Source organism: Ictalurus punctatus, chromosome 28 (assembly GCF_001660625.3).
Source record: "Ictalurus punctatus breed USDA103 chromosome 28, Coco_2.0, whole genome shotgun sequence".
Lineage (NCBI taxonomy): Eukaryota > Metazoa > Chordata > Actinopteri > Siluriformes > Ictaluridae > Ictalurus > Ictalurus punctatus.
This window is the reverse complement of record NC_030443.2, coordinates 16,053,021-16,074,820: the sequence shown is the minus strand read 5'-3', so window position 1 is coordinate 16,074,820 and position 21,800 is coordinate 16,053,021. Positions and strand designations below refer to the sequence as shown.

The window sequence follows — 21,800 nt, the reverse complement described above, 5'->3', positions numbered from 1 at the left end:
ATCAGCGCTCGAGAAGAAGAAAGTTGTCTGTTGCCTCTGGCGCCCCCTGCAGGTCTATCCGGGTGTATGCGCTCCGTCACCGGCGGCTCATGACAGGCGGGGAGGGGGAAGGAAGAAGTGGAAGCCGCGGATCCATCTTCAAGAGAAAATAGGAAAGAGACCGCGTTTCCAACAGTTTTACTTCGTTTTTTTAGCGGCATCTTTCCTTGTAAATACGTGTCAGGGAGCCCGAGGTGGGGGCTGTGTCATTGTCTGTAGGATGTCCCGACATGAAGGTAGGTAGAGAGAAAAAAAACACAGTCGATTGCTGCGTAAAAAGAATTTTTTTAGCAGCCGCGGGTTGCCATGTTTTGTATTGAAATGCATTGGGAAAGGCTCATGATGGCCGCCGCCATGAATTTTGCAATCTTTTTTATTATTATTTAACTTCACTTCGTTCCCTCCTCTATAATGTTCCGGTCACTCTCATAAACCCGTTGTTTAGAATATCAGAATTCAGACAAGAGCCCGTGTCTGTCAGTCGGTTCGCCCGCCGCCTTCTTGCCGTGTGATAGCTAGGACCTTGTTTAGCATGCTAACGCTTGCTAGCTTAGCGAGCGCCCCTGGCTTTGGCCTGGTCTAGAGGGCGAACCGGAGACAGCGGAGGGAAATTATTAGCTCTTCCGAGACTTCAGAGGTGACTGCAGTGTCATCGAGGCCCTGCTTTAGGAGCAGTTCTTCAGAAATAACGTCTTGCTTTTCTCCTTGAAATAAAGCTATGCCACTAAAGCAGGATGATCCAGCAAATCTTAGCCACGCTAGCTAAATTAAGCCGGGCTAGTCGCCGGTATGTGGCGGTGAATCAGATGAACCTGGGCCGCCCTTTGCTGCTCATGTAGCTCAGCTCAGCTCAGGTTAGCTAGCTTTAGCCTTCAGTCACGCTATCTCTAAGTGCTGTAAAAGTGAATGACTTGCACGTCTGGAATTAGCATTAGGCTACACCTGGCGTGTTAGTTAGCAAGACGAATAAGTGACGAATTAGCTATAAACACGTCGAGTATAATTCCCTTAAAACGTTTCATACGTGTTACCCAAAATCTAAATGAGCAATATGTTACTTAATATGTTAGTTACAACCAAGTTGTATGACCGTCAAGGTGTATCTCTAATCTGGGAGACATGCTAGCTAACTTTACCTGACTGATTAGCTTACCTCTAATGGGGTTTTTTTTTACCGTTCAGACTAACAAACTGGTTTATAAGGTGAGCAGTCATAATAACCTGAAGTGTTGTCTGAACGGAAAAGTCAAGTCGTTACTTCAAAGTTTGAAGAGTTTCCTCAGGTTATAATTCATCAGTGTTTTCTTTTTTTTCTACTCTTTTTAAACGTTTAAACATTCACACAGGACTGTTTATCTGTTATTTTACTCAAAATCCCCGTTAAGCGTGTTTACACGCGCACAAATAATCTTATTCGTGTAATTCGGCTTATTCGAGCGGTGTAGAGACAACACGGAACGATGTTGCGAATCGGATTAAGGTGGTAATCTGATCTCGTTCCTAGAAATCCGACAGACGCCCGTTAAGCGTGCGTATACTCGGATTAATCACGCTAATCCGGTTTGGACAATTCGGATTATTAAGGCGGTCGTGTAAACGACTCATTGTGAGGGCTTAAATCTTGAATTGGATTAAGGTCACAATCAGGAATCCGATAGACAGGTGTTAAGCGTGTATATTGTGAAGACGGAGGCCATTCCCAAATTTGGTCTGAGTTTTATGTTTTGAAGTTTCCCTTGACTAAGTTTACATGCATGTCAGTAATCTGATTATTCGAGCGATGTAAACAACAAATTCCGACATCTTTGGAAATCACCTGGAAGAGCCTGTGGTGATTACGTGCATGTATACTGTGAATTTGTAGTCATTTTTCTATATGTCCACAGATTGAGATGGACCTGATCTCGGCCTGTTTTAAAATAGTTTGTATGGCGCGTAAAGAGGATTAGCAGCCATAAGAACCGCACAAAAAATAACCAACATTTAATTTATAACTGAATATTGTGTTTATTAAGAACACTACTCGATAAAAGTGGATGAAATAGTCCATGAAATTACTTCGAGTAGTTTAATGGCTTGACTTAAGAAGTAACCCACCTCATTTAAAGACATACTGAACAATATGTTTATAGGTTAAGTGACTTGTATAGAGTGGGAGTTTTTGGCCATTTTTAGATTATTGAAGTGCGTGTAAACGTGTTAATCAAATTATAGGCAAAATCGGATAATTTGCAGCTTCCCTCTTGGAGTGGATAAAACATGATTTGGAGTGATGGTGTAAACAGTCTGTTATTAATACGTTTGGAAAGCAGACATCACATGGCAGCCGAGGAGATGTTCATGTGACGGAAAGTGTGAGTGTGTCGTAATCTGTACAAACACACACACACGTACACAATGGAAATGTACACGTACACAATGGAACTGGCAGTAGCATATATTTATCCAGATATGTTACACTCTTACTCCGCTTCTTACCAGAACTGTTCATAATTACGTGATGTGGCATCCTGGAGGTGTGATGCTCTGGCATCTTTAATGTTTATTAGTCGTTATTGGTCCGCCAGACGCAACGTATATTTGCTTTTGTATTGTTGCATCCGAGGCAGGTGTCGGGAGAAAGGAATTTCAGGAAGATGTTCATCAATGATTGATCAAGGACGGTGAAGACGGTATTTAAAATGTCTCCCCGAGGTTGATTGTATACAGAGAGTTGACGGATTAAAGGAAAAGCCAACGTAAAGTGTGTCGCCAGAACAGCGTCACTGTGTTTAGGCAGAGGTCGTACATGTTTCTGGAATAGCGGTCAACCAATTGATCAGTTTTGCCGATTGCTGGAACTATCGGTTATGGGCAAAAATCCACATCGATAGTTATTTTGGTTTGCGTCCGTAGCGTGAGAGGCTGAGAAGGGTCTGCTGTCATTATACAGTACGAGAGCGGCCTCTAGAGGTGAAATTAAAAACCTTCACTGACAAATTTTGTTGTTATTTGAAGTGTTTTTTGATTTATTTTGGATGTCTCTGTTGTTATTTGAAGTGTTTCATTACGTGACTCATGCTTTCATTCAGTATCAGTTGATTAATTGGTTATCGGCAGGTACTGCCCAACTTAGTTATCGGTAAAATCTACCTCACCTCTGGAACCGTACTGTCGTGATGAACACCGTTCTTTCAACAGAGATTCCCTCTGCCTATCAGTCATGACCATATGGCAAAATTTACCGTACGTGTTCTAATCGGGTTGAAATCTGCTGACTGTGAAGGCCGTAGTATACAATTTAGATCATTCTCATCCTCATCAAGCAATTCATTGAGCCCGTGGATGGGGGTGGAGTCATCCTGGAAGAGACCACTCCCTTCATGATAGAAATGGTGCATCATAACATCAAGTGATTAGTCGGAAGAACTTTGTATTGATTTGCAGTGACGCGTCCTTTTGAGCAGGCAAGTCGAGAGATACTCCTTGGTGAAGAACTAAAAGTGCTGGACCTGATCCAACTGGTCGTATACGCCCTAACACTAATGACTAACCCCTGACCCATGAGATGTTGTACAACACGGAACAACAAACATATTTATCTAGCCTGAAACACACTGAGTCGTCTCCACCATCGGAGCTTTGGTCGGACTCCGCCCAGGTAGGAGGAGCTGGATCAGGTGTAATGTCAAAATCGTACTCCCCCACTTTGGTGAAGGATGACTCGTCTGACCAGATCACACCCCCCGCAACTCTGTAGACCAGGCCTTGTGGTTTTTACACCTCTCAGATCTGCTTGAGGGTTCCATGCAATGCAAACTTACTATCATGTTCCTCTGTGTAGTTGTGGGTTTTCTTTCTAGCGGTCTTATCACGTCCTGCACTGACGTTCTCCTTCACCTGAAGAACAACCGCTCTTCGGATTTTCCTTACAAATATCACTCTAATGATATTTAGATGCATGATGCACAAGCATCATGGTCCTGGAACAATTTCATATCATGGCGACTTGATTTTACAGTCTGTGAATGGCTTGCTGTGGCTTTTTTTCAAAATTTGCAGTGATTATTGTGTGTGGGGTTTTTTTTTTTTGCAGAAAAAGAATTCGCGAAATTGCAATTGCACGCGATCTTTCTTTTGTGTTTCACAGTGATGTTTGTCGGTAAACGAGACCTTTTAGCTGTACTCATGTTCGACGCATGTGAATCGAAGAGGGCTTTGACTAAATACATGTCGTGATGACGTCACATGACGTGTCTTGGCCCAAATCTGCGGTAATTTTGAAAAATCGCAAGCTCCTCTGAATATTTCGCCGTTCGCTTGATTTTTTTTTAAACATTTTTTTTGTGTTCATTTCCACGATCGCGTTATCCCGCGTGTCACTTTCGCCCATGTTCAAAACTCTTAGGAATGTTTCAGCCAGGGCTCCATGACGCATCCTGGACCGTGATTAAAGCTACAAGTCATATTTGGAAATTGTTTCTCTACTGTTTCATCCAAGACTGGATTCTTTTTTTGGAGAATTTCTGTTATTGACATTTTCAGGTCAGCATTAAACATTTTTAAGGATCTTCCTCTGGATTCTAGTCATTTAGTAGCGAAAGCTACTTAAGGACTCAAATATAGACAAAGTCCATCAACAGCCAATGAAACTCGAGTGTGTATAAACAGTAAATATAAGTTTTTGATGATGGTAATTGTTGGCCTGGCGTTTTTGGCTGGAGAGGAAAAGAATTCGAGCTGGCAGGAAAGTTGACGTGGGGTAAATATGGGTCGTAGATTTAAGGTGGAACCTCAAATCAATCAGAGTTGGTGGGTTTTTTTTTCTTTCTTTCTTTTTTTTCTTTTCTTTTGCCTCTTGTTTTAATGAGAGAGTCTTTGGTGTTTAGTTCCATTCAGAAACAAGTAAAAGGACGTTATATCATGAGCGCTGGATATTTCTTGTAAACTTGGCTGGTCACAGGCTTGCGATCTGATTGGTGGTGCAACAGTTTGAAACTTTAGGACGCTGTGATGCGACAAGCTTTTCTGGGGAAGATAAAGGATTAAAAGTTCATGCGCTCACATGTTTAAAAGTCAGTCCAGAGTTTTGTTAGAAGTGGGAAAAGGGGATTCGGTTGAATTCTGGAAATTTGTGTAGTTGCTCGTTGCATAGCGAAGCATACCAGACTCTCTAGCAATAGATAGACCTCTGAGAGAAAGACTCGTGTGGTCCCCAGTAGTTAGTGTGGGATCATATGTTATACATCCTAGTGTATCCAAACCTTAAGATGCGTTTAAACTTTTACTCCAGTATTTATTTATTTATTTATTTGGGCGTCAGATCTGAAACCAGTTTTACTTTTTGGAATATTTTTTTTCCGTAGTATTGTTGTATTGCTTAATATTAAGATTAGGCCTTTAGTAGTCTCCGCATGAGGACTGTGTGTGCGTGCCTGATCTCGTTTGCACTCTTTTCTGGCCTCAAGCTTCAGAACCTTCAAGGCTTCTCTCTGTACTCATGTATGCTTTGTTTAGACGTCACAGCGTCTTGTTTTTAGAGTTTTGTTTGTTTGTTTTTGAAGCAGTCGGTGGTCTGCATACGAGAAAATCTCGTGTGTTTGCTGACGGGCCATGAGAAAAGGTCTGTGGATCAGCCGTGTCAATCAAATCGACTCTGTGAAAGAAGGCGGGTCTTGGCCGTGCTTATTGACAACACGCCAGATTCTTACTCGGGCGCTGGAAGTCTGGCTCGTGAGCCAGGGTCGAACGGCCGTGTTCCTTTCGGCAGTTAACAGGACTGTGTGTAACGCCAAAGATAATCGCATAATCGTTTAGAAAGTAAATACACCTCAGTTTTTAAAAAGACTTTGTGGCGCAATGATTGAATTGAAGGATTTGATGCTTTCAGTTCACAGAATAGCCTGAAGTCTTCTAGCTTAACTGTTCATGCTAGTACTTGTACTAGGCCTCCATGTGCTTGTGTTATGAAGGCTTTCTTAAGAGACCAGTGCTACGGTCTCTTGAACCTAAAGGTGTAGTCTGAGGGGAAATGAAAGCGAAGACATGATGTCTGAGGGTTGGGCTTTGAGGACGTTTAGGATAATGAGGACCGAGGCTTTTGTCCAGTTGTTCACTATGTCACACTTGAGTATGTGATTTCTGACTTTTTAAAAAAAAAAAAACAGTTCTCTATGAAATCAGCATCACAGAGCTAAAAAAAAATAATGAACGTTTTAAAGTTTCCGGATCACTTTTTTTTTCCCCAGCATGTAGTTTGGTGCCGTTCCTCAGAAACATCAGACTCTGGTAGGAGATGTGGAATAAAGTAGAGTTCGGTCGGTCGGTTATGGGCAAAAATCCACACCGATGGTTGGTTGCGTCCGTCGCGTGAGCAGCTGAGAAGGGTCCGCTGTCCGCTATACAGTACGAGAGTGGCCTCTAGAGGCGAAATAAAAACCAACTCGCTGACCAAATTTGTCATGCTATTTCAGGTGTTTTTTGATTTATTTTGGATGTCTATATAGTTGTTATTTGGAGTGTTACTTTGTGGTTCAGTTTGGATGTATATCTTTTATGTACATTAATATTTTTAATAGTTAACATATATTAATATTTACATATTTATTTCATTAAAAATAAAAGTACAGGGTTTTTTTTTTTGTAATAAAAGTTCAGCACTATTTTACTTTTACAAACTGTCGGTCGATTAATCGGTTTTCGGCAGGCATCGTCCAACGTAGTTATCGGTAAAATCCTCTATCGGTCCACTTCTAGACTAAATTCTGAGGACAGATTTGGACTCTGATGATGATAGGTTTAGTTTGATTTGGATATTGAGCCAGATGATATTTGTGTGTAGCTGTATTAGCCGTGTAAAACCAGTACAAACTTCAGATACCAAATCGACTCCATTTGTGATGAAGGACGATGTCGTGTGGATAGTCCTTTAAAGCGGCGGTCTACATTTCCTCTCTGGTATTTAGCTTGTCTACGGCTAAATGAACTCAACCAAAGGCTAATCTTCCAAGGTTTGATTTTTATTCATTTTTTTCCGTTTTCTGTTTGTGTCCGTGGGATGCCATTGGCACGCGACCGGGTTCAAAGACAATGCCGTTGTCTGAAATTTCCTTGGCGTTGAGCGTGATCTTTTCGCCCGCGTTCCATGCGTGGTCGACACGGCAGCATATGTTTTGTGCTGGTTATATATAGGACACGTGTAGGACACATGCCAGAGTTGAAGAAAGACAGAGAGACAGGTGTCACACTTTATCGCCCTTCGTCCGTCGTGTTTCTTTTCCTTTTGCTTTACTTTATTTTTTTTCTTTGCTCATCACAGCCAGTGTGTGACCCAAAGCGAAAAGAAAAGCAACATGTGAGTAATTTGATGCAGAGAGCTGTGTTTGGGGTTTTTTTTTTTACCGTCCTGCACAGGAGCAAGAAGTCAGATATGAAGTTCGCGGGGCGAAAAAGAGCGAACGCAGCTCCGGTCACATTGAGCACCCTTCATTTAAACGACAGCAGACGCAAATCAGGTAGCTCAGGTTTGCAAATTAAAAAGAGCTTTACGTGCTGCGATACTTAGTGATGCTTTTCTTTTTTATACTGAGCTTTCATTTGTGACTTCATTCGCTAGGTTAGTAAGTATTAGAGAAGGCACTGATCTGATGCCCAGTATGTGCCGATTGCAGCAAACGATTGATCGGATATCGGATAAAACGTGACGAGTAGATAATCAAATAGATTTGTATTTGGAAAATAATTTATGTTTTGGAACTGGACGTGAAACAGGTTTCGTATAAAGAGATGACTGAAATTATTGTTGATGCGTTATACTTTATTATATTTATTATAATCGCAATGTTAGCGATTTTTGTGCGAGTTTAATTGAAGTGCTTCAAGTTTTTAAAAAAAATTTAAACGCTTTTAAAGAAAACTAACGTACGGGTTTCGGTATCATCTGATATTCGAGGTTTCGGTATCAGGAAAGCAAAAGTGCTACCGTGCCATGGTTTGAGGGTCAGTTTATTCTAAAGCTGCGTCCACGTTAATCCGGATCGATCTGAAAACTGCGTTTACATTTTAAAAACGCTTTCCGTCTACACTCTAAACGTTTTCCAGAAATCTCTCATCCGCACCGAAACGTCTGGAAGCGTAAGAAGCTTCGGCCTGTGTCGTTTGCGTCAGGGGGTTTATTTAAAAATGCAGTCTGAAGGATGTGCGGAGCGATCTTTTAATCTTTAACAAAGCTGTCAGTCTGGATAGCAGGTACAACCACAGCAGTACATCGTCGTTCACATCGTCTCGTTTATTTGGAGTCAAATAGGTCACGTGGCTAAAAACACGTCGTCGTTTTTGAATATCTCCGTTTTCTCGGTCCTACCTACATCGCAGAAACGGGGTTTTCAAATTGATCCACTTGGGAGCGCGTTTTTCCGAAAAGCTCAGATTTTCGCTGGACCAAAGCGCCGTCTCGATGTGGAGGGAAGGCCAAAACGTACGGAAAAAGACGCATTGTCACATTTATCTGGATTAATACGTAAGCTTCGCCTCTGCGAGGCTGGTGGGATTGCGTGAACGTCGTTAATCCAACAAAATTTTGACGATTTTGTGATGTCATAGTGGTGTAAGAGGAATAGAACATGACGGGGCGTGCCGTGATGAGAAAATCATCAACGACAGGGTAGTTTGATGCAGCCGTGTGCGGCGTTACTAGTTAAACAAACATCCTTTCATTATCACGTACAGATATTTGGATAGCATATTTAGCCAGAGATATTCATCCTCATTTCATGGAAAATGAATGGAAAACATATCATTTTTTGCTGAATGTTCTGCTCAATACAGCGAGAGGTCTTGAGCTGCAAATAACTTGATTATACCGTTATATATACTGACACTTTTTAAAATCTAGCCGACTGTTCCGTTGAGTTGTTTTACTTTAGTTTTTTGCAGCAGTTGCCGACTTGTCTCCTAAACACTTCGTAAACCTCCCCTCCTTTTATCTGAACGCAAAAGAATGAGTTCGGTGCCTGCCGAGGAGCTTGTGAATGAAAATAGGGCATGTCCGCTGTCGGTGTGGGATTTATTTTGGCTTCTTGTTGTGTGTAAGCTTTGCAAAATAATAAAAGTCCGGGCGAACTACGGAGAAACAAGCTGCGAGAGACTTGTAATGCGCATGTACAGTGTGTGTGCTTGAACAGCGGGAAAGAAGAAATGGGACATTTTGTTGACGGTCCACTTTTCATGGTTTCTGTTAAAATGTCGGCTCTGGGGAGGACGGTGAGAGTCCTCAGAGCAGGAGCTCGGTTCGTCAGACGTGCACCTCGGTGTTATCCGGAAGTAAGTGTTAAGGTGGAAGTTTTATATGAGGCTAGGATAACTATGCTAACAGGCTGAGCAGAAACCAGAGCACCAGGAGTCCCATTCTGCGCTATCATGTGATGTTGATCTTCCTTCAAAATGAATCAAAAAACTCTTCAAATAACACAACAAAATTGGGCGATGATGGTTTTTATTTCTCCTCTAGAGGCCGCTCTTGTGCTGTTTAATGACAGCTGACCCGTCTCAGCCGCTCACGCAACGGAAGTGACTGGGGAAAAACTATCGGTGTGGATATTTGCTGATAACTGACAGTTCCAGCGTTTGGTTATCGGTGCAAGTTAATCGGCAAAACCGATTAATAGCTTTAACCTTATATATATAAAAAAAAAACAGGATCTATGAATTTGCATGAATATGCAAATTGGAAACAGCTCTATTTGCATGTACAGTTCCAAACGCAACCCCTTACCACACATCCCTCATTATACTGCACTATTACTATGGGGGGGAAAACACACTGATGAAAATGTCCAAGTTCTCTGGGTTAATGTTTCCGGTTGCCATGTTGTATCCTTTAAATGTTCAAAGATGCAGAGCAAATGTTGTGGCCTCACTGTCTGAGCTCATACGAAGCCCCGCCCCTAAGCAGTTTGATACAAAAGTGTACCAGGAAGCGTTATCATTACTTTATTGAGTTCAGGACGACTTTCTAGACATGTTATAATCACAGCTTTTCAAAGATGTAAACTACAACCGTGTAGAAGTTCTTGCTCATTTCTTCACTTCGGTTAATGATGAATTAAATAAATCAGTGCCGCGTGACCTTCTCCTGTGCCCTGACTCCTCCGGACAGATTCTGAAGAATATATAGTGCAAAAATAATTACTCTCATCATCACGCTACTACTATTTCCAACTTTTTCTTTTCTCGCAGCCTGTCGCAACGTGTTCACAATAAAAATGCGATTGCGGCGCGGCTTGAGACGGTAAAATCTGATGTGAGAATATTACGAGAAGAACCGCAACGCATCCAGTAACAGACTTGCGACTGTATAACCGTGTGTGTTCTTTTGTGTTGCAGGTGTGAGCTGTGACGCGTGTTTAAAAGGGAACTTCAGGGGGCGCCGATACAAGTGTTTAATTTGCTACGACTACGACCTGTGCGCGTCGTGTTACGAAAGTGGAGCCACCACAACCCGACACACCACGGAACACCCCATGCAGTGCATACTAACCAGGGTAGACTTCGGTAAGGGTAGGATAGGGGTACAGGTTCTCGGCTTGGGCGTAATGACGACATGATGGGAATGATCTGTCTGTCTCTCTGTCTGTCTGCAGATCTGTATTATGGCGGAGAAGCGTTTTCAGTAGAGCAGCCCCAGTCGTTCACTTGTCCATACTGCGGCAAAATGGGTTACACAGAAACGTCTCTACAGGAACACGTCACCTCGGAGCATGCAGAGACTACCACAGAGGTGGTGAGTGTATTTACAGTGCCAAATCCAGATTAGCCACCAACCCAGGGAGGAAACTTTCCATTCGGAGGAAAGCTACATTTGCCCTCTTCTTCCGCATACATGATTGACCGATCAGATTATGAAAAAGTTACCACCCCCCCGCCGCCCTGATTTTCTCCTTAGTCGCCATCTCTCAACATGCTATAAACACTCTGAACAATTTTTACTTCAGCTGTATAGTCAGTTTATAAAATTTCTTTCTTACCTCTTTCTCTTTTTTTTTTTTTTTTCTTTCTTTTCTTCTTTCCTCGTCTTCAGATCTGCCCCATATGTGCAGCTTTGCCTGGAGGCGACCCCAATCATGTGACGGACGACTTCGCTGCTCATCTCACACTTGAACACAGAGCACCAAGAGATTTAATATCCTTTCACTTCTTTTAACATTTTGAGTGTGTGTGTGTGCACGCAGAACTTTGTACACAAAAAAAGGGTATTCAAATAAACACTCTGCTGTGTCCATGAAATGATTTTGCTTTTACTTGAGAGCACCAGATTAATGTTTAATGGCAGAAACATCGATTTTTTTTTTTTTTCCCTTCCTTTTTTTTTTTTTTTAAAGCCGAGTAACCCAAACTAGGCAGCGATTGATTTGATTGTTTTGTGTTTAGCAGAGTTGAGTGTAAACGCTCTCCGTTACTGTATTCTAATGACCGACACTATTCTGATGACACGGTAATGTAACGTGTTACATTTTAAATCGATGTCATTTGATTACAGCTACTGATGTCAATGAAATGACGTTACTTGCGTTACAGATTTATTGTTAAGAAAACAACATAAAGTAAAATGCGATTTTTGCCCCGAAGATTTTGTCTTTAGCCGCGAGTAATTCTCCACTCGGAGCGGTCCGTCACTACGTAGCTGAACGTCTGTAAAACAAGACGGCGGTGTTGTTATTTTTATATCTTCAGTGAACGGAGGCGAGACCGATCAGACAGGGTTTACAGGAGAATGCGTGGAAAAACTCGTGTCTTATTGGCCGACGGGTCTCAATTCTACCGAACGCTAGCTCATAGTCAGTGTGAGGGGGAAAATGGATACATGCCTATTTTTATTAACCAGTAAAGGGGAAAGTAAACAGTAACATCCTCTGATGCTGAGTAGGAAAACAAGGTGTGTACATGTCTGAGTTCCAGTTTACGTGAACATGATATGAGCAGAGCATAAGGGAAGATAATTTACTTTGCATGGTGCTGTAGCAGCTAAACCCATACAGTGGTAGCTCAGCTTCGCCTCCTCTTGGTTAGCGACACCAAACTAGCCTAGTTAGAAAAGTTGATACTTTATCGTCTCTGGTCGTCCTACAAACGGTGACAACACCCGAGGCAAGTTTTATGATAAAAAGTTTTCTTATGTCGTACATCGACGCGTGCTAAAATGACTGAAAGACCTCAGAGTTTCTCTTTGTAGTGTATTTTTGTAGGCTTTGAAAGTACCGTGAAATTAAAGTGATTAGTAATCTGCTTACAATTTTAAAATAGTGATTAGTAATCTGTAGTGGGATTTTTTTGAGTAACTTCGCCAACACTGGTGTTCAGATGAATTGAAATATTTGAGCTTGTAATGTTACAGCATTTGATTCAGATTTATTTACCTTTATATTTATTTATTTTCTTCTCCTTGGTGTTGAACTCAAATTTAGCACTTCTTCCATGCGCAAGCCTGCATATTCACACAGGAATCACTCGCACAGGCCAGATTCCTGTTCACTGTACAGGTTCACTACGTAGGATCTAACACCATGCTGTTGTGGGAGATTCAGTCACTGAATAGAAATGAATTCTGTGTGTGTGCACAGAACATTGTGTTTGTCGTTGTGAAGATTAAAGTATTGGCACCCCAAACTCGCGGTATTCCCCCCCTATGTAGGCCCCAAAAACCTAACTTGAGTAGTCGTCTCCTTGTCCATCACGAGTGCACAGGTTTAGGTGGTTTTAGGCGACATGCACTCCGTGTGTATGTGTGGTTTTGTGTGATTTTTTTTATTATTTTTTTTGTGTGTGTTTTCACTCGTTCTTCCTTAACAGTGATGTGTGTACGATGAGAGCAGCGGGGTGCGGCACGTGCGCCGGATGTTTCACCCTGGGCGTGGGCTGGGAGGCCCTCGGGCACGGAGGACTAACATGCACTTTACCAGCAGCTCCACCGGGGGGCTCTCATCCTCACAAAGCTCCTCTTACTCCCCGAGCAATCGGGAAGCTATGGACCCTATAGCAGGTGTGTGTGCAGGCGTTATGGTTTTGAAAATGTAACAACCTGGTTTTAAACAAAGAATCATGGTTCTATGCTGTTTTGTTGACATTTTAAAAGCACAAGCTGTTCATTCATTTCTGGAACATTTGATCAGGTAAAACTGAACATGGAGCTGGTGATGGAGAGAAGTGCATTTGAATTGATATTTAGAAAAAGTCAAGGATGAGGTTAAGCATGTGATCATCCACCGTGACTAATCAAGAAGCCATGCCATCAAGCACTTTGCTTGACACTCTAAATTATGTCTTAATCCTTTAATTTAACTTGGCATCCAGTCCTAACTATTTATTTATAAGCTCAAGCTTGTGTAGTGTTTAAAAAAAATATATATATATATATATATTTTTTTATTCCCCCACGTATTGCTTTGTTGTTGACTGATTTCATCTCGTTTATCGTGTCTCAGAGCTGCTGTCTCAGCTGTCAGGCGTTCGGCGCTCTGCAGGCGGCCAGCTGAACCCTTCGGGCCCGTCGGCCTCGCAACTACAGCAGTTGCAGATGCAGTTGCAGCTGGAGCGGCAGCAGGCGCAGGCGGCACGTCAGCAACTGGAAACGGCACGCAACGCCACGCGCCAGCGCAGCAACGCGAGCAACATCAGCGCCAGCGTGCCGCCGCCCAGCACCGCGACAAACACAGCCATAACCGAGAGCAACCCGATGGCCTCCCACAGCTCCCAGTTCCTCCTCACACGGTGAGAACGTCGACACGCAAAACACCCGATGATGAATTTGTGTCCCCGGAAAGGAAAAATAACAACTGAAGGTGTAAAGTTTTAGCAGTAATAATAGTCTAATATGTTTTAAAAGAAAGAAAGCACTAGAAACGGATTAGGAAACGTAAGGCTAGCCTCCTAGAGACGAGGTTTCGGTTTCTGGAATCACGATTTCTGATAAACACGCTCCGTGCGTAATGCGTCCACTTGAGTGAGTCTGTGTGTGAGATGCAGCCATGACTCACTCCATCCATCCGTTTCATTTCATACATTTAATCCAAATTCGTTTAGTAAATGGGAGTTTAATGAAACATTTTGCTGAGAACAAACGAGCTCGTTCTCACTACTTTTTTCAAAATGTAGCTTTCCGACGTCGTTTCTCCTTTTCTTCCTTTGTAGACTCTCCGTTCTTTAGGATCGCGTGTCTACGCTCTTGACACGCGTGCAATTAAGACTCTGGTCCGTGTAGACGAACTGAGAGTTTAATCTCACTTCACGTCGAGTGGCTTTGTCATTTCAAGCATATACAGCTGGTACAGTACACAACGTTCCTCCAGGATCGTGCTGCTACATAAAACAACACAGGACTACACGAGACGAGACAGAACTAAATAAGTCCTAGACATTTTTACGTCAAGTCCACGTGCAAAGCATGTGCAAGCAGCACAAGACAGTATAGGAACTACTAAAACAGGACCGTAGGCACGGTAAAAGACGGTGTAGCGCCGAACAGTTCGCGGTTCTAGCATGGACGTGTCCGATATAACGGGTAGTGCAAAACAATAACTATCATAAAACGTGCTTTGAATGTAAACATAACATAGTATGACACGGTATTCAGCTTATACCATATATGGACGTAGCAGCCAGGTAGAGAGTATAGTAGCGACAAGGTATTTCTGTAAATACCCTCTCGCTAATATTAAGACGGAGTTTCTTACCATCGCGTAAGGCGTTTCTGACGGCGTCTCGTCTTCCTTTCTGTCCGCGCAGGTTGAACGAGCCGAAGATGTCTGAGGCAGAGCGTCAGGCTCTGGAGAGCGAGCGCGCCGACCGGAGCCTGTTTGTGCAGGAGCTGCTGCTGTCCACGCTGATGCGCGAGGAGAGCTCTTCTTCCGACGAGGATGAGCGGCGAGACTTCGCCGACTTCGGCGCCATGGGCTGCGTGGAGATCATGCCTTTGGACGTGGCGCTGGAGAGCCTGAACCTGAAGGAGAGCTCTGCAGGCAAAGAGCCTCCACCTCCTCCTCTTTGATGATATCCCACCACCACGCAGACAATGTCCTCTGTGCTGTAACTGCCAATGACGGTGGGCAAACACACAGCTCTCTCTCTCTCTCTCTTTTTTTTTTTTTTTTTTTTCCCTTTTTTTTTTTTTTTTTTTTTTCTTTTATCTTACTTTTTTTTTTTTTGGTGATTTTCAGGTCTGTCACCTGTTACATTGTAAAAATCCATAAAGAGCGAGAAAGAGGGTGAAAGTGTGCGAGAGAGAAAAAGAACAAGCGTGTGCGAGAAGTTAGCGAGCGCGCAAGAGACAATGAAAGTGTATGTGTGTGTGTGTGTGTGTGTGTGTTGATGATAATCAGTTCCACATGACTAATTTTTTTTCCTTTAGCAGGTGAGCGTAGGTAGCTGTGGCAGACCTTCAGCTTCCTGTGTCTAACAAAAAAACAAAAAAAAAAAGAAAAGAAAAAAGGCTCTCCTTATAAATACTCCACATTCTAAAACTGAAGACAGAGTCCTTCTCTAATGAAGCTGCTGTGTGTATTTATGAATAGTAATTAATAAAAAGTGCTTGGATGGTTTACCATAACTACTGCATGAGGTTATTTGCAGTGTGCATGATTTTTAATGACCTTGTCATTAAAATGGCAAAAATCCCAAAGCGTACTTTAATTTTTTAATTTTTTTTTTTACTTTTTTTTAAAACTTTTTTTTTTTTTTTTTTTTTTTTTTTTTTTTTTTTTTTAAAAAGAGTTACTTGAACTGAAAACAAAAGTGTTTTGAGTCTATGAAATATTATAGAATCAGAATTTATTTAAATATTTTATAAAAAAGGAAATAAAAGCATAAGCGTACATTTGGAAATCTGCAGTTGCTTCATAAGAAAGCAACGCACCTTTCCGTCTCCGCTCCAACCCGCCCTCTGCTTTCAGGTGCCCCGTGATATCCTGATACCCAGTGCTGCAAAAAAAAAAAAAACTAAGGAAAAAAAACCACGGGAAAAATATACAAGTTAATACAATAGCCTTTCATTTTTTATTTTGTTTTGGTTTTTTTGTTGTTCAAGAACTAAAAAAAATCTATACAGGCGAAAATATAATCTGCCTCCCGTTGGGTTTTTTTGTTTTGGGGGGAGTGGGGGGTGTCTTTTTTTTTTTATTTTTATTTTTTATTTTGTTTTGTTTTTTTGGTTTAAAAAAGACGTTGATGTTTTCGTGAAAACTGTGTAATCACCAGATGTACTTTCTAACTTTTGCACCTGTACAGAACAGTTAGCTTCTCCATGCTTCATCTTGCTCTGCTTCTTCCAATAGCACCTGCTGCTCCCTGAACGAATCCTCTGAGCCGGAGTGCAGATAGACGATCACTTTTACTTTTATATATATATATATATATATATATATATATATATATATATATATATATATATATATATATATATATATATATATATATATAAATAAATATAAATGTCCCCGGCCGATTAAAATCACTGTACACAGGAGGAATCTGCGCCTGCATCAGCATTCCTACTCACAAAGCTCAAAAAATAAATTCTTTCTTCAGTTGGTGAAAGAGTGCTGGAGACTTTGCCACATAGTTTTTGTTCTACATTATTAAAAAAAAAAAAAAAAGGAAAGAATGAATCTCGTTTTTTTGTTTTTTTTTCCCCCGTTGTGCTAAAAATGAAATGGGGAAAAAAAAAGAAGGCACCTTCTATTTATTCAGGTTTTATTTTGTTTTGGATTCTTTTTTATTTTTATTTTTCTCTTTTTTTTTTTTCTCTTTTTAAGCCTTGTGATTGAGTCATGCCACCTCCATGCCTATACTTTTAGCCTCAATGTAAAATACAATGAGATGTATATTGAATTTGTGCGTTAACTTTCATAATGGTTCTAGGACATGGGCAGACTTTCTTTTTTTAAATGTAAATTTAGAATACTACAATAAAAAACGGCGCACAGCTTTTGATGAAAATAAAACCCATCGTCCTCTCGCTCATTGTAGCTGTGGTCTATATGTGTAGTCGTTTTTAAAAAGAATAAAGAAAAGGAGGGAAACGCTCCATCATGTGAGATTTGTGCCGCTAGGATTCAAGGTGAATTTTTTTTATTTTATTATTTTTTTTTTACAGCTCTGATTATTTTTTTGTAAGGTTTTACAAAGCCTTTTAAATGAAATAGAAGTACAGATTCATTGTAACAGGGACGCCATGACGTTTCCTCACGTCTGAATTTGAACTGCGTTGTTGCCACTAAAATGTGAACATTGTACATCTGATTAATTTAGAATTAAATGTCGACTAAATCTTAAAAAAAAAAAAAGAAGAAGAAGCAGAAATCTTAGTGGCATGATTATCACTTGCCATTTTACTTCCCTTTTACTTTTGAAATAAAATGATTAATTATACTATTAATATACAGATAAATCTAATCTGCACATTTCCTGTCTCTCACAGGTTTAAAAGTAATGGAGCTAGATTTCTTTTTCAGAATTAGTATTAATCTGTCTGAACAAACGGCACCTGGTTTAGTTTCTGCAGCCTGCGCCAGTAAATACTCCTATATTACCTTCGGATGCGTTTCACTATCCTTGTAACTGACACTACTGAAGGGAAGCAATCACACCTGCGTAAGTCCTTCATAGCAGCTGGCACAGACCTACAGAAACATTTACAGCAGCATCCTGACATGTTGAAGACATTTTCAGTGTTGCAATAAAGCCTCAGTCAGTTGAGGAGATTTTTGCTGATACAAGATTGTGTGATGATTTTTTTTATTTATCTATTTTTTTTTTTTCCCCTCTAACTGACTTGCTGACCAAACTCCTACTAATGTGTGGTCCTGAAACCCGGGTTACTGTTTCCCCAATGTCTGTGTGGGTTTCTCCTCCGGGATCTCCTCCGGTTTCCTCCTAATGATGAATCCATCTGTACAGGAGTCCCCCCCCCCCCCCCCCCCCCCCCCGCTTCAGTGGCTTTTTTTTTCCCCCCCATAATTTGCGATGCAAATTATGCAAATGCGATGCAAATGCTTTTTTTTTGTTGCACAAAACAAGAAGACTCGTCTTTCACAGTGATGTTCGTTGCTAAACGAGATCTTTTAGCTGTACGTATGTTCGACGCACGTGAATCAAAGAGGACGTTGGCTGAATGCGCTTTGTGATGACATCACATGCCATTTCTTGACCCCAAATCTGTGGAAATATCTGCCAAGCTCCTCCAAATATTGCCAAGTTTGCTCGATTTTTGCGTTCGTTTCTCCGATCGCGGAATCCCGAAATCCTGGAGGGGACTGATGATTGAATGAAAATATAAATACAGAGATGCCAGCATCTACGGTCGAGCTGCTATTTTACCATTTACGCTGTGCTGCCGTTTCAGCTAAGGTAGGAGTCAGGAGTAAAAATTCAGCAGGAGAAAAGACAGTTCACCGAAGGGGAAAGGACGGAGGAGGGCGTTTACATTCTCAGCAGGAAGGTTTTTCAACCTTACTAAAAGAAAACAAAGCTGATCAATTAACATGCACAATCACCACTTCAATCTGAAAGTCTCCTGTAGGTGGCGCCTTCATGCCGGTGTCTTCCGTGACTTTCGGTTATGGATACGACTCCCGAGTAATAATTACGACATCGCAGTGACGTTGAATTGCGCTCACCTCGCGATTACGATATTTCTGACCGGATTTGAGGGCAGCATTTATCCGGTGTCCTGTGATTTCATGAGCTTCGCTCTTGTGCGCCAATAAAAAACAAGTGGGCGGGACTGTAGTGTCACTTGTTTTCTTATTGTTCGATCTACCAGCGTGCACTCGGGCTTTTGCGGTTAAAATTTGGTTGTTTTCTTCTCTGGATTTTCTTCTTAACGCTTCGTCAATAGCCATGTTTGTATTTTTAATGTGAATTTTGGGATCTCGCATAAAAATAAAAATGTTGGATGGAAACACCAGATGCGAATAAAACCTCCAAAACCTGCATAAAAAAAAACAAACAAACTTGTGTGCTCAATCGAGACGGGTAACTTTTATTAATCGGTAAGAAAACGTGCGCATAAACTGCGATGGAAAACATATCTACCGAGTAAATTCCTTGATTTGCATTTTAAAAAAAAAAAGTCTACAACAAATCATGTGATTGGATAATTGGCTCAGAAAAGTAAAAATGGCGGCGAGTGAGTAGTGACTATCTTGTTCTCACGGACTCGCGGGATGGAGACGGCGCTTTATTCGCAAATATTTTATGTGATATTCCGTTTTTTCGCCCGAGGTCAATTCACAACTTGTATAGTAACGTAGCTGCTGTCATTAATGTTGAAAGCAGATGTAACCTGACTGTGAAGTCCTTCAGTGTTTATAAACCAGGTGTTATATTTGTTCCTGCAGAGTTCACGAGATGTTTCGGAGAATATTTTGGAAAGGTCACCTTCGTTCAGGCTCAACTGCATCATTAATGTTACGCGACGCACGAAGCTACAAAGTCAGTTTGTCGCGATGTTCTCATGTGTCGGAAAGAACCATAACACACCTCATGTCAGCAAAAAACATGTCACTTGACACCAAAATGCACAAAAGCAGTATAATCCTTTCTGAAGGTCTCGTAGTTCTGCGAGCGTTACTCTTGCGTAAAGGGAAAACTGATTAAATTTTTCCGATGAGAGTTTATCATACTAGAATGATTCAATCCAGTAGTTTTTAGTGATTTCAAAATAGATATAAAATCACTCCGTACATGATTTCACTGAGTTTTTTGTGATTTCGTTGCCGCTTTTCTTTTCTTTGCCTTTTTTGCTGTAAACTACTTGAACTGGGGCGCACGGTGGCTTAGTGATTAGTATGTGATTGTGCCCTGCGATGGATTGGCACCCTGTCCAGGGTGTACCCCGCCTTGTGCCCGATGCTCCCTGGGATAGCCTCCAGGTTTCCCCGTGACCCTGAAAAGGATAAGCGGTATAGAAGATGGATGGATGGACTACTTGAACTGGCTTTCGCGGCGATGTTTGTTGGTAAATGAGACCTTTTAGCTGTACTCGTGCTCGACGTACGTGTATCAGAGAGTGCTTTGGAGTTGTATTGACGTCACGTGACGTGTCTTCAGTCAAATCTGCCGTAATTTAGAAAAACTGCGAGCTCCTCCGAATATCGTGGAGTTTGGTTGGTTTTGCGTTAATTTCTGTGAAAAATCCCGGAGGGACTTTTATTTTTATTTATATATATATATATGTATATATATATATATATATATATATATATATATATATATATATATATATATATATATATATATATATATATATATATATATATATATATATATAAAATATAAAATGTGTGTTTGTGTTACAATTCCTGTGTAACCTTCGCACCGAACAAATCAGACAGAACTGTACTTGGGTGTAGAGGTTGCAGAAATCCAGCGCTGCGTTTAAGACATACCACTTTTATTAAATGCACAGTAGTACAAGGAACATTTCCACTGACTGCAGAGAAGCTGCTCTCAGGATGCACAAAGCGTAGAGAACACTGATCGAATCGAAGCAGTGAGATTGAATCTGCCAGGAGCAAAAGAAACTGAGGCAATTTAACACTCTCATACATGCACATAACTATGCACAAATGTTTATGCCAGGACACACACACACACACACACTCACACACACTCTTAAACACACAGTCACTCTTTAAAAGGTTTCTCCAAATGAAAAAAAAACAAAGTTCCATAATTCAGTTTCATAAGTAGGAAACCAAAGAAGAAAATGAACCCCAGTTGAACCGGGGACGGGTTACATAAAATAAAAAAGAACAAATAAGTCCCCGTTCCATGTAAATGAATACATTCGATGAAAGAAGTAATACAGTAGTGCCCAGTCACAGTTCTTCATTTGGAAAAGAAAAACAAATATTCGCCGTAGAGTAGGACATAAAGAACGGAGAGGGATGAGATCAACTCGGATGTGGACGCTGATCGCCATGGCAACCTCGCCTCACGATGACATCGGATGGAAAAATAAATAAATAAACAAACCGAGATGCTATCCTCACTGATACTCGGAAGTTTTTGTACAGTACATTTTGTCAGACAAAATAATTTGTATTTACACGCCTGTGGCCCCTTTTCATCACACGTTTGACATGATAGCTCTTTTTAAACAGATATATATATATATATATATATATATATATATATATATATATATATATATATATATATAAACATACTATTCATATACACAAAGATTTCATCTGTACAGCATGGGCTATGAAATACAGGCTGGCTATTTAGAGCAAATATTAACTGTGGGTCTATAGTGCAACAAAAAATGGACAAAAAAAAAATTCACTTGCTTTTTCAGTCAATTTAATAAAAAATAATATGTATATATATATATATATATTTCTAAACATATATGGGAGATTTGGACCAAATATAGTTCTTAGAATATAGAATTTTTTATTATTATTTTGCAATAGTATTTTAGATATCATTTCTTTTCTTTATAGATTTTACTTTAGCCAAATGCTGCTAAATAAACAAATTTCAAAATGAAATTGAAATAAAGAATTCTATATTATTTGATTATTATTATTATTATTATTAAAATCTGATTATCAAACAAAACAAAGTTTCTATGTGCATTTTTCTCTTTCCCTCTCTTCTCTCTCTCTTTTTTTTTTTTTTTTTTTTTTTTTTTTTTTGCAGTGCTGATCATTCTTTCTGCAACTTGTGAGGAAAGAAAAAGAAATAAATTCGAGTTTTATCGCCCAGAAAGAGTTCGACAT

The 21,800-nt window shown here is 40.6% G+C and overlaps 1 protein-coding gene across 4 annotated transcripts; it reads left to right on the top strand.

The window, feature by feature from the left end:
* Positions 1-73: 73 nt before the first annotated feature.
* On the top strand, positions 74-17,009 carry kcmf1 (potassium channel modulatory factor 1). Of its 4 annotated transcripts, none has more exons than XR_008393727.1 (8): positions 74-275; positions 10,402-10,569; positions 10,659-10,798; positions 11,096-11,197; positions 12,877-13,054; positions 13,497-13,782; positions 14,797-15,112; positions 16,341-17,009. XR_008393727.1 is itself a non-coding variant. In XM_017460669.3 (7 exons), the coding sequence occupies exons 1-7, from the start codon at positions 260-262 to the stop codon at positions 15,056-15,058; spliced, it is 1,152 nt and encodes a 383-aa protein (XP_017316158.1). In that variant the 5' UTR covers positions 74-259; the 3' UTR covers positions 15,059-15,195. The 4 variants fall into 4 exon arrangements, 1 of the variants encoding a protein (XP_017316158.1); XR_008393726.1 differs by lacking the exon at positions 16,341-17,009 and adding an exon at positions 15,422-15,616; XR_008393725.1 differs by lacking the exon at positions 16,341-17,009 and adding an exon at positions 15,228-15,616.
* Positions 17,010-21,800: the final 4,791 nt, after the last annotated feature.

Bases quoted from the DNA above. Each gene is read 5' to 3' on its own strand.
- kcmf1 (XM_017460669.3), top strand. The intron at 10,799-11,095 runs GTGAGTGTATTT...CCTCGTCTTCAG, and splicing joins CAGAGACTACCACAGAGGTG to ATCTGCCCCATATGTGCAGC. The intron at 13,055-13,496 runs GTGTGTGTGCAG...ATCGTGTCTCAG, and splicing joins AGCTATGGACCCTATAGCAG to AGCTGCTGTCTCAGCTGTCA.